This window comes from Hippopotamus amphibius, chromosome 7 (genome assembly GCF_030028045.1).
Source record: "Hippopotamus amphibius kiboko isolate mHipAmp2 chromosome 7, mHipAmp2.hap2, whole genome shotgun sequence".
NCBI classification, from domain to species: domain Eukaryota; kingdom Metazoa; phylum Chordata; class Mammalia; order Artiodactyla; family Hippopotamidae; genus Hippopotamus; species Hippopotamus amphibius.
Genome location: NC_080192.1, coordinates 123,279,527 through 123,292,986, shown reverse-complemented (window position 1 = coordinate 123,292,986; position 13,460 = coordinate 123,279,527). Strand labels below are relative to the sequence as shown.

The 13,460-nt window shown below is 36.6% G+C and overlaps 1 protein-coding gene across 10 annotated transcripts in view; it reads left to right on the top strand.

Moving 5' to 3' along the window:
- Positions 1–13,460, top strand: part of BIRC6 (baculoviral IAP repeat containing 6) — a 230,619-nt gene that overhangs the window by 35,096 nt on the left and 182,063 nt on the right. For all 10 annotated transcript variants that reach the window (XR_009054583.1, XM_057740742.1, XM_057740738.1 and 7 more), the window contains exons 4-6: positions 6,129–6,322; positions 9,041–9,152; positions 11,874–11,956. Coding sequence is in view for 9 of the 10 variants with exons in the window: in XM_057740742.1 (XP_057596725.1) it covers positions 6,129–6,322; positions 9,041–9,152; positions 11,874–11,956 (389 nt within the window). In the remaining variant the exon portion in view is untranslated. The remainder of the gene's footprint in view (positions 1–6,128; positions 6,323–9,040; positions 9,153–11,873; positions 11,957–13,460) is intronic.

Sequence of the window (13,460 nt, the reverse complement as noted above, 5' to 3'; positions counted from 1 at the left end):
GAATCCGCCTGCCAGTGCAGGGGACATGGGTTCAAGCCCTGGTCCGGGAAGATCCCAAATGCTGTGGAGCAGCTATGCCCCTGAGCCACAACTACTGAGCCCATGTGCCACAGATACTGAAGCCTGTGCTCCTAGAGCCCATGTTCTGCAACAAGAGAAGCCACTGCATTGAGAAGCCTGTGCACTGCAACGAAGAGTAGCCACCGCCCCCACACCAGAGGCAGGGCTTCATCCAAAGAAAGTGATGTTGTGTATATGGTGGGATTGGAAGGGAGTCCTCTATTATTAGCTCCTTCCGGAAAACCAAACAATTCCAACAAGTACTGCTTCCAGTTAGATCAACTGAAAGCAGCACGCGATGAAAAACATCCAGAAATAGTCAACAGAAAACACATAATCTTCTATCAGGATAGCATAAGACCGCATGTTCCTCTGTTGACCAGGCAAAAACTGTTACACTTGGCTGGGAAGTTCTGATTCATCCACTGTATTCACCAGAATACGTATTCACCTTTGAATTTCCATTTATTTCGGTCTTCACAAAATTCTCTCAGTAGAAAAAATTTCAATTACCTGCATGACTATAAAAGGCAGCTGGAACAGTTCTTTGCTCAAAAAGATAAAAAGTTTTGGGAAGATGGAATTATGAAATTGCCCGGAAAATGGCAGAAGGTAGTAGCAAAAAAGGGTGAATACGTTGTTCGATACAGTTTTTGGTGAAAATGAAAAATGTGTCTTTTATTTTACTTAAAAAACCAAAGGAACTTTTTGGCCAACCCAATTTTTTTTTTTTTAACAAATTTTTTTATTTTTGGCTGTGTTGGGTCTTTGTTGCCATGCGCAGGCTTTCTCAAGTTGGTGTGGTTGGTGGTGGTTCATTTTGCTTGCCCCACGATCTCTTCCATTCCACATTATTGTACAGTATCCACTTTTCGTTGCCTGTCACAATTTGTTTTAAAAATGGAACATTTTCATTACGTTTCAATAGAGAATTGCATATGCAGAACTATGGTTGAGAAGATTTTTTTCACTTATGTAGAACCAAAACATCAAAGCGATTAACATAACCAAGCTGGTGCAGACGATTTTCAGTGCCTGATTTGGTTATTTTGAGTATGTTGGCTATCTCCCACGTGGTATAACGATTGTTCTCAATGAGTGTCTTGATTTGGTCACTATCAACTTCAGCTGGTCTGCCGGACCGTGGAGCATCGTCCAGTGAAAAATCGCCAGCACGAAACTTCGCAAACCACTTTTGACAGCGTTGTCAGTTATAGCACCTTCTCCTTATACCACGCAAATCTTTTTTTGCATTTCAGTTGTTTTTACCTTTCTTGAAATGGTAAAGCGTAATATGCCAAGAATGTTTCTTTTTTCTTCCATCTTCAGTATGAAAATGGCTACACAAAAATTCACCAATTTTGATAAGTCTTTTTTTAAATTCATGCTGATATGACAGCTGTCACAATAGAACTTAAAAACATTGTTTTGAATGAAGTTGAAGACAACTAAAGCGCTCCTGGAGCCATCTTATGGAAAACACCGAATGAACTCTTTGGCCAACCCAGTGTTATGCTTTTAATTAACAAGAGGCACTGTTCCTTTTTACAAATGAAGATTTTCTCTCCCTGTCTCCAGAACAGATAGACACAAAGTACCAACAAATACTTTATCCATCCCTAGGTGATATTAACCACTCCTAAAATTTAGTTATAGTTTTAAGTGTTTAGGTAACAGAACTGTGCTACTTAAAGACTAAATTAACTATAACTAAAAATTCTTACCTAAAATAATGTCTGTTTCTCTGTGTCTGTATTTATCTAAGTATACATCCATCTATCACTTACGTAATAAGAAGGGAAGAAAATATTTCTAATTGCTATATCCCTCAGTTCTATAGTGGTCTATAATATCAAGAGGATATACTTGATATTTACAACCTCCTCCTTCTCCTGCCTGTTCCATATTCCCTTTGTCCTCAGCCAGCACCTCAAATGGTCAGGTGTCTTTACATGGTTGAGTAACCCAAGTCTTCACTCTTGCAGGATCCAGATCTTCTGTGGTGCTGCTGTGTTAAGTTGTAATTGTCCTTTCACTCTTGCTTTTGGATGTGGAAGAGCTTAGAGGCACCCTAGAGCATCTCCTGGATTGTAATTAAGTTCTCCTTGCTTCTGTTATTTAGCATCAATCCAATTTCCTGGCTGTATTTGTCAGTTTAATCATACCAATCAGTAGAATAACCACCTTCTTTGCCTGATGATTCAGTGATGGGAGGAACCCAAAATTGCTGGGTAGCAGTATCAACACCTAACTCAGTGGAATCATTGTTGTACCCTTGGTGGAACATTCCTTCCTTGATACGAGACCTCTAGAGCCTCAAGCTTTAAAAAAAAAAGTCTGTGAATGGATTATTACGTATAATAGTAACCCTGCTGGCAGAAACTGGTCATGTGTTTTTTTGTTGATTGAAAGCATATACGTAATCCTCTAAGGTAGAACCCTTAGACTTTCCAACATCTCTCCCAATTAATACTGAAAATTAATTTTTGGTAAGGCATCACACCTTTTTGTCAGGTCAGCGCCTTCTGTATGAAACCACTGTGAGATCAGTCAGTTTCATGGGTAAGAGACCATTGCTGCCCCCTCCCCCCGCCCCTTTGAAGTGCTTTCTTGGTCAGAAGTGAAAAGTAAAGTTGTATGGAATACTTTGTTGGTACATAAGCCATTCTTTTAGTCCACAGTAGTGGTTTAATATTATGGCAGAAGTATTATGGGCAGAACAGATAAATGCACATACAGAATATGTGTTTGTTACACATATTGCTACCTAGTCCATGACTGAAGGAATCCAGTATAAGCAACCTGTAATCAGATAGTTGGCTGTTTCTTCTGGAAAATGATGTCATATTGGTGGCTTAGCTTTGGTATCTGCCATTGGCAGATTAACCTGCTTTTAGCCTGCTTAGTCTTGGTGAGAGGAAGTTCATGTTGGGCCTGTGCATACTCTCGCTCTTTGTTGCCATGGCATTTTGCATACAGGTCCATTGAGCAAGCTGTGGAGTGGCCATGGTGAGAGGGTGACTTTCATATAATGTGTATAATTTGTCCATTTCCTCTAGAATGCCTTTTGATGAGCATTCACATATTTCACAAATATTTTCACACTGTTTTGAGAGGTCTGTCCACAGACCTTTACCCTTGACTTCCTTGTTAACAATCTTCCAGTCCTTATCTTTCCGAATTTCTAAATATCCAGCCAAAACATTAGCTACCATCCATTAATCAGTGAGGACCTTTACTTCTGGCCAGCTCTCAGTCCATACAGAGAACAGCCAAATGTACTGGTTGAAATTCTGCCCACTGAGAAGATTCACCTTCATCACTGTCCTGATTGGGACTGTGTTGCTGCAGCCATCCACTTTGGAATGGTACCAACATAATGTATAGAATCATCTGTATCTCATAGCTAAAGGTTTTCTTCCTCAGTTATCTCATCATTAGGAGTTCCCTGTGAAGCCATCAATGTGGAATGAGAAAGGAGTCATCATAAGAGTAGGTATTGTAGAAACCTGAGCTACTTGATTATTCTACTGGTTCAAAAGTGAATTGCCTTTTGGACTTTCTCAAGACTGATTTCTTATAAACCACTTAATGAAGGCTAGCCCTCATGCCCAGTATTATGGTTTGGTGTGTCAGATAACGCCTAGTTTGTGGTGAACAGCTCTCATTGCATAGACATTTGTCTCATGGCTAGGTATTTCTGTCAAGGACTACTAAGAAGCCAGGAGCTGTTTATCAAAAGAAGAGTTATTTACAGGAGAGGACGTGGCTTTGCCCTAGCATTCTGCTATGTAATTGTCCCAGAGACTCCTTGTAGCATCTTTATTTGCAGCAGACACTTCTAGTGTCGTTGAATATGCTCACAAGGTACAAGTAGTAGAGCATCTTGCGATTCAGCCTGGATGTGCTGCAGGGCTTCTTGTTCTGTGCCTTATGTATTATTTGATAATTGAGTTAGAGCAGCATACTCAAATCTGCTGAACACTGGGTCCAAAATGCACTTACATCCATAAGCATTGTGCCTTTTTTTCATCGTTTGCATGTACAAGTTGTAGCAACTTATCTTTAACCTTGGAGGAAATATCCTGACATGCCCAGACTACTGGACTTTTGGAAACTTCACAAAGGTTGTCAGACCCTGAGTTTTTCTGGGGATTGTTGATTCCCTCTGGCTTGCATGTGTCTTACTAAGGCATTTAGGTTGCTTGCTACTGCCCCCTCATCTGGACCAGTTAGTGTGGTTGTGTAGTAGACCAAGGTGGTGATCTGCAGGATGTTAGGTTGATCAGGATCTCTACAGACTAGATGATGGTAAATAGCTTGAGTCTTCGGGTAAGACTGTGCAGATTTATTGTTTCTGCCAGATAAAAGCAGTCAGCTTTTGGATGGTGCTAAAAATTAGTATAGACAAAAAAGTATGACCAAAAAAGTATTTGACAGAATTGTAACTACCTACCAAATATCAAGGGATTTGTTGATTTGCTTCAGTAAAAATAACCTCATCTGGAACAGCAGCTGCAGTTGAAGTCATCACCTGATTTTACAGTCCAGTCATTTTTCAAGATTTATTTACATTTGGTGTGGGCCAAATAGATCAGTTAAATGGAGGTGAGATAATTTGATTATCTCTCTGTCTTTCAAGTCTAGTATAGTGACATTAATCTCAGAAATTTCCTCAGGATGTGGCATTGCTTTTGTTTAGTAGCTTTGTAGAAAAAAAATGGAAGTTCTAGGGGCTTCCACTTGGCCTTTTTTACTTTAGTAGTCCTCCAAGAGGATCAGAGAAACAATGTAGGAATTTTTCTAGTTGCCTATTCTATTTCTTTTCCAGTTGTACATTTGGGAACTAGAGAAATAGCTACAAGATAGGTCTGGGGATCCACAGAGCTCACTGAGACAGCTTTGGGCCCAAATTCCGTTAATCACTTCACCATTGTAAGTCCCCACTTTCACTTGTGGACCACAGTGATGTTTTAGGTCAGTTCAATGCTACTATCTTGTGATGCCTGAAAGATCACTATATTTTCTATTCCCTAGTGCACGATAGTGAATGTCCACAGGTGCCTTTGAGGAAGGCGTGGAGTATGCTATACAGTATAGAGTTGGGGCATTGTGGTAGGATCCTTTCTCAAGAGGATTTGGCCTCTGTTTCAGCCAAGAGGCTCTGGATCTGTGAACAGATTAGATCTAGAAACAAAGTAAGAGCTTCTCTTTCTCTCAGGTAATTGAAATCATGTTTCTGGCTACAGGTTTTTTCTGTAATATAGATAAGTAGTAATTTAGGCCGCCTAGAGTGTATTAGAACGGAAACTCATAAGCAAACAGGGACAGGACATAAAGATGAAATTACTTTATAGACTTATTTCTCTTGGAGAATAATACTTAGCATTTTTTGCAGTCTGACTTCTTAAGTAATTATTTTAATATTAAATAATTGTAGTTAACATTTATTGAATGCTTATTACTCTGTTAGACACTGTACCAATCCTCACTTGAATTCTCATAAGAGCATTATGTGAGTAGGTATTTGTTTTTTCCCATTTCACAGAAGCATGAAACTGAAGTTAATTTGACCAGGGGCTCATGGTTGATGGTGAAGCTGGGCTTAGAATCCAAGTCTATGTGACAACAAAGTCTATGCTTTTAGATACTTTGCTGGATTATAGTGACAACAAAAATACAAAAGAAACCGCTAATCCGAAGTAAATCCTCATATAACCCAGTAGTGATGAATTGTACAACTATATTTTTATGAGTGGAGATATTTGAGAGCCTAGTTTGTGTTTAACATTGTGTGTGTGCTGGAGGAATATGAAAAATGACAGATGATTTTAGTTTTCCTTAACTGTGGTGGAGATATGTAAGATGTGCTACCATCTGGTTCTTAACTTTCTTTTTCAGGATGGTTTCATTTTTTATGTAATTTCAGGTTCTTACTCTAAATGATAAATTAATGGAGTGAACTGACTTGAGACTGTAAATAGTTTTTGATCTTATAGTGTATGTCATGATTTTGGTGAAAACTGTTAAGTATTTTTTCCTTTGCTTACACTCCTATTTTCTTTCAGTGGGCCACAGTTACATTTCATCTTCCTCATCATGTGTTGAAGTCCATTGCCAGTGCCATTGTGAATGAACTTAAGAAACTGAATCAAAATGTTGCTGCCTTACCTGTGGCGTCCTCAGTGATGGACAGATTGTCTTACCTCTTACCTACTGCACGTCCAGAACTAGGGGTGGGGCCAGGCCGTTCTGTGGACAGGTATGACCTTGCTTATAAAGAGATGTGACGTTGAGATTGAATTGATTAGTTTTTTGATTAATGAAGAATAACTGTTAAATTCGATTATGATTAAAAAATTACAAAATATTTTTGAAAACCACTAAGATTTTTATTTCTATCAAAATACTGAAGTGAAGTAAACTACTCCTTGAATTGCTGTTATTAAAGTGTTGGTGCCTGGAAAGTATTTAAAGGGATTAAGAAACTATATATATATATATATATATATACATTTTAAAGAAACTATATTTTTTAAATTCCAGCTTCTTACTTGCTTAGTAAATATTTGAGTCAACTTGAAAATATTATAATTATTCAATATATAAGAATTATTTTGCCTTGATGAAATTTTGTGACCTTTGGCATAAATTTTGGTAAATTAGAGACTGTGCCAGAATATGAATATAAGAGCCATATACTATTTCCTACTTAAAAAATGAACAGAGTTAAAAAAGCAATTAGGGCAATTTTGTGTGTTTCTTGTTTGTTTCTGTTTTTCTAGGGCAATTTTGAATTAAGATTTTTATGCTGCCTGCCCTGGATTTAAACAGAGTATTATAAAAAAAACCATATCTCAATCATTATTTTTCTTCAGTAGAGATTTATTGGAGTTCTGCTTTGTATAAAAGTAACTAAAAAGTCAGTAATACCTTCATTGAAAAACTTAAATGAGTTGTTATTTGAAATAAAATTTATCAGTACTGAAGTTTAGAAATGCTTTACTGAGATATTAAATGTAGCAGTTTTGATAAGTTTACATTTCCCTTCCCATGTAGCATTTTACATTTTCACTTTTTCATTGAATGTGAATTGTAACTACCTATGCTGTTTTTTGTTTGTTTGTTTTTAAGCTCTTTATTGGAATATAATTGCTTTACACTTGTACCAGTTTTTGAGGTATACCAAAGTGAATCAGCTGTACTATGTTGTTTTCTGAAGTACATTTATAAACAGTACTTGCTGATGTGGCAAAAATATTACTGAATGAGTTAACCTTTAACTTCTGTTATCTGAAGTATAGCCCCGCCCCCCTTGACAACGAAAGCACAGAGTCCCAACCACTGGACAGCCGGGAAATTCCCATATAGCTCTTTTATATATATGTATAAATACATACACACACATATACATGTATATATAATATTGGTTTGCAGTATTTATTAGTTTATCCCTTTGTAAACAAACAGCTTAATCAACTGCCCTTTTTTAAAGTGATTTTATTATTATGTAAATAACTTCTATTGGTTGTTAACATTTGGGAAGAATTTTTGTATTCCAGAGTAATATTGCTATCTCTAACTTTTGGGCAAAACGTAGAGACTCATTTTTAATCTTAATAACTGTCAGGCGATATGTGCTGTGGCTATCATTAAAATACTCTGTGGAATATGTCTGGAGAGGGGAAAGTAAAGGAAAAATATGTACTTAGAATAAATGTTTCTTGCCTGAGAGCCATGCCTATCTTAAGATTATAATTTCAGAGCTATTTTCTTTGCAATCAGTAGGAGAGTTTCTAAAGAAATCAGTGCAAGCTGTGGTAAATGGTTTATTTTAGAAAATGTATTCATTAGGTGGGATTTTCAGTGTTTCTGGAGGTGTTAAAATGTCTCAAAGTATTAATTTGGACATAGCCTGTGGTGTTTATTTCGTTAAATGTGAATCTAGGAGCCTTATGAAAACCTTGATGAACTCAGGTCTGTTGGAGGTTTGAGTAAGGGTCTACTGGATGCTATTGCTGTTTTGTTTGGTAATATAGCTAAGCGGACAGGTTTTCTGTTTTAAGACTGACACAGATCTTTGAAGACATCTGTAGCCTGTAGATGATAAAACTTTTCTAACCCAACAATTTTTTTTTCCCCAAATCAAAACACAACTATGAGTTAAACATAAAGCTCACGAGCAATATTATAGGAAACTGTACTAATTTAAGGGAAGAATTTAAAGAAAAGTATTTTTCTGGTTTCTTTGTGGTGACCTTTACTGCTTTCTCTCTCTCTTTTTAAATCATTCACACTTGTGTGTTAGGAAGAGGAAGCTTTGCTTATCAGTCCTTTCTTATTTGAAGCTGTTTGGACTTTTCTAATTTTGGTAGTCTCCTTTAAAAAGATACTCTAGTGTTGTTACAGGTTCACTCTGAGTGAGCTAATGAATTTTAATGAAAATATATGTGAAGATTTCTTTTTCTTTTTTTTTTTTTTTGATAATTCCCTGCAGAGTTCAAGTTTCCTGGAAAAGGATTTCTGTGGATAAAGAACATATAAATTGCTCTCTATGTTAAAAAAAATTAAACTAAATGTACTTTCTCAATATCATTGAGATAAAACTACTGTTCCTTTGGTTGTGGTTTTATCCATTTATGCAAAACTTGTCACATTATGAAAGCACAGGGTTCTTTGCCTCTACATTTTCAGGTTTTTCTGGTCTCTGATTGCTAATTATGCAACATTGATTAATTTAAGCTACCCCTGGAATTGTTAATCATTTGTAGCCCTCTTATCACATTTCTTTTTCCCTACTCTGTTCACAGGAAATTCCTAAAACTGATCATTTTTAATTTAAAATACAAATTTGAACTTGGCCATTAGACATTTCCAGTTTCTGTTGATAATCCAGTAAACTTTTGTCTTCTGTGGTAGATAGTAGTGTTGCTGTGATTTGGTACCTAACACTGGTTACATAAAGTATATTTACTTTTAGATCGTTAATGTATAGTGAAGCTAATCGACGGGAGACATTTACCTCATGGCCTCATGTAGGCTATAGATGGGCACAACCAGATCCCATGGCTCAAGCTGGATTTTATCATCAGGTAAATAAGGCTATCAAAAATTTTTTTTCAATATGACTCTGCAGCCTTTAGTAAAATTGTCAACATTTTAATACTTTCTCAGTCATGTATATTATTTTATGTACCCTGGCTCTGTGTTGGTGTGTGTATGTAATGTGAGTTTTGTTCTTATACCTTTGATCATAATACTGATTGGTTGCTTCCTATGTCACATGCTATGTATGAAAGGGGAAAACGTTAAAAAAAAAGTAACCAATAACTGAGTTAAATGCTTTATAACTATTTTCTTTCAGATTATATACGTGATATATATTGTATATATAATATGTTTATGTATATACTTAATCAACAAGTAGGTAGTATTCTCCAGATTTGCATCTTGAGAAGTGTTCTCTCTAGGTGTGTGTTTATTTTCAGTTTTGACTTATGCGTTCGTAACAGAGTAATATATATTAGGGTAATGCAGTAAAAACAATACATTGCAGTTACTCTTGAAATTTTAATTTTATTGGGATACAAATTACCCGTGTATTAGATAACTATGGAAGCAACATTGTAGGTAGTACAGTGTAACTTGGGTACATATGTATTGAAGGATTGACTAAGAAATTATGTAGAAAGAGAAATAATTAAGGAAAATAGTCATAGTTTTATGTAGGAAAAGAGGAGGGTGTGTAGTGTAAGGATGTGTGTGACAAAAAGACATGAGAATGGGAGATTATAGAAAGCCTCACTGAGCTAAAGTAGAGGAAGTTAAAAGTGAGTTTAGATAGGCATAATAAACCAATAAAAGGAAACATCAATTGAGCAATATAGACTGGCCAACCACTGTTTTGCTGTTGCTAAAGAAGCTAACAAATCTAATAATTAATGTCAGTTTACATAAAGCATGCTTATTTAATTTTAGAACTAAATTAAACTTTGAATACATTGAAGTTATTGTCATAAAGAATCTTAAGGGACTTCCCTGGTGGCACAGTGGTTGAGAATCCGCCTGCCAATGCAGGAGACAGAGGTTCTATCCCTGCGACAGAAAGATCCCACATGCTGAGAAGCAACTAAGCCTGTGCACCACAACTACTGAGCCTGAGCTCCAAAGCCCACGAGCCACAACTCCTGAGCCCTCGTGCCTCAACTACTAAAGCCCACGCGCGCTTAAAGCCGGTGTCCACAGCCAGAGAAGCCACTGCAGTGAGAAGCCCATGCACCACAACGAAGAGTAGTCCCCACTCGCCACAACTAAAGAAGGCCTGTGTGAAGTAATGAAGACCAAAAAAACCACAAAAAAATCTTTTTTTTTAAAAGAGTATTCTTTCTTTTTAATTTAATTTTATTAATTTAATTAATTAATTTATTGGCTGCTTTGGGTTTTTGTTGCTGCATGCAGGCTTTCTCTATTTGCAGTGAGTGGGGGCTACTCTTTTTGCTCTGTGAGGACTCTAGGTGCACGGCTTCAGTAGTTGTGGCTCGTGGGCTCTAGAGCACAAGCTCAGTAGTTGTGGTGCACAGTTTAGTTGCTTTACAGCATGTGGGATCTTCCAGGACCAGGGGTGGAACCTGTGTCTCCTGCATTGGTAGGCAGATTCTTAAACCACTGTGCCACCAGACCCCCAAAAAAGAATCTTAAAAGTGATTATTCCTTTGTTATCTTGAAGTGTTCTTGAAGTATCTTAAACTAAGATAAAATCAGAAAACCATATGTATTTGAAGATTTTATTCAAAGTTTGTCAGATTTCCAGTTAAAGATAGATTTGTTTGGAGACTGGCTAATATTAGAATCCCTGAAATTATTTTCCTAAATTAAGGATTGAATAAGGACTATTTTTCCTAATAATTTATCTTCTTCCTTTTTATTTGGTGTCATTTCCTAAAACAGTCTCTGTTAAGTGATGCCTTGATATTTTTTCCATTGAGCTATTTTTCATTGTATTCCTTTTTTTTCTTTTTTGTTTTTTTGGGCCACATCCTCCGGCGTGTGGGATCTTAGTTCCCCCACCAGGAATCAAACCCGCGCCCCCTGCATTGGAAGCGTGGAGTCTTAACCACTGGACTGCCAGGGAAGTCCCTGTATTCCATTTTTGCAAAGAGATCAGATCATAGGTTTTTTTCCTAGAATCTTCTATGTGTATTCGGGGCTGATTATTCTCAGTCTTCTAAAAATATGTATTTACAGCTGTAGGCATAGTAAGTGCTAAGCAAAGTAAGTACTCAGAAATATTAATATTAGTTTTCAGAGATATATTTCAGTTCAGGTGTTGATCATACACACACACACACACACACAAATATATATATATGTCATTTTGTCCTATGTGTCTTAAAGAACGTTACATAAATTATGTTCACTGGTTTGCTTTTCCTTTTTAATTGTCCTTTCCTATGTAGTAGTATGGAATTCAGTTTTTAATGCTAAACCTGTTATACTATTTCCTTTCATATACTTAACTATATTTAAAATACTGAATAATACAGTTAGAAGATGCTAGATCAGAGATTGAGTATGTGTGTGTCTCCGTGTTTGATCTGGTGGTCATTTGCTGATGAAACACAGTTTTTCAAATAAAGCAGCACATTTATAAGCATTTGGGGATTAAAGGTATATTGTTGAAGCCTAATAGTATAGGCTAATTTTCTTTTCCTCAGTATGGAATTTTACCTAAAATTATGAACTTATTTAGAAGAGTTTTTATCAAGAAGCAGTTTTAATATTGATGAACCTTTTCTGTCTTTATAAATTTGCAGCCTGCCTCATCTGGAGATGATAGAGCCATGTGTTTTACTTGTAGTGTGTGTCTCGTTTGTTGGGAACCTACTGATGAACCTTGGTGAGTCTTGATTTTTCTGAACATAATAGGCTAAGTTCTATAAATGTGCTTCGAAATTTTATTTTTCTGATCTATATTTATTAATAGTCTTGCCGTTTGTCATCTATATTTTTCCCTTTGTCCTAAGAGAATGAGGTAATGCTGTCTATGCTCTGTCACATCACTTGGCATATAGAATCTCTAAGGTCTTTGACTTCCCAAGATCTGTGCGTGGGAGAAGTGCCAAAGGATGGAACTAAACTCTGACTGAAAACTGGAAGGCTATGATAAAATAAATTTAAAAAGCATGATTAAATTCAGCAGTTAGCCTTGTGCTTTTGAGGGCAGGTCATCAATAGGGAGTCCACAGAGAAGGGCCTTATGATTTACATTTCTAATTTTGAAGTAATTCTAGGGAATCTGTGGTGATTTTGAATTCCAGTGCATGAAGGTTTAGAACTTGGTCGAACATTACACATCATGTGTTGGAACCTCAGTTTTACAATAACTACTCTGAGGCCCTATTAATAGAAATAATAATGGCAGATATTTGCATAATATGGTTTACCAGGTACCATCCTATGCATTTTATATATTTTTAACTCATTTAATTCTCCCACTAGCTTTATGAGGTAGGTATTATCATCTCCATTTTATAGGATGGAACTGAGAATATTCTCCAGTTTAATCCTTACAGTCACTCTATGAGATAGGAATTACTATACCATTTTAAAATAAAGAAAATAAAGTTTGGTGAAGGGCATATGGCTAGTAAGTTATGGAGCCAAGATTTGGCTTTAAGATATACCACTTACTTTCTACTACAGTTAGTTAGAGATCTCTGAATGTCAGTCAGCTCATGTGAGCTTGCTAAAGCCTATTAGAGTGTGCATGTGGATTCCAGGTTGCCCTGGAAAGTACTGAAAATATGAAGAAATGAAGTCGTATCTGCTGACTGAGAGTTGAGTGTGAGCAGTTTCCAATTTAGTTTAAAGTTCTGTTTGGAACTTTTTTTCCCCTGCAACCATGTTAATATATTTTTTTTAGTTTCTTAGACCGATCCTCAAAATTTAACACACCTGAAAAATTGTAGCATGATATAAATATTTTTCTATGGGAAAGTTGATTCAGATTTCCAACTTGGGCTGTTTAAAACCCATCTTTTCTTCATATGGTGAGGAAGTCAAGGGTTCTACCTTTTCTTTGCCCTGGGATTCAGGATTCCTCAAACTCTCAAGAAGTTGGTAGAGTCTCTGGGGCCTAGGGCCAGTGCTCCAAATGGATAGAGGGAATGGGACTGATAGGGGCTGGGAACTGAGCCTGGGTACCTTCTGAATCTGTAAGGAGTAAAAAAATCAAGATTTTTCATTCTTAGGGGAAGATGGGACTCTTATATTTTGATGGCGGGAGTTGATAGAGCCACTTTGGAGGGAGATTGAAGTTTAAAAAGAAAAAATAAGGGACTTCCCTGGTGGCGCAATAGTTAAGAATCTGCCTGCCAATGCAGGGGACATGGGTTCGATCC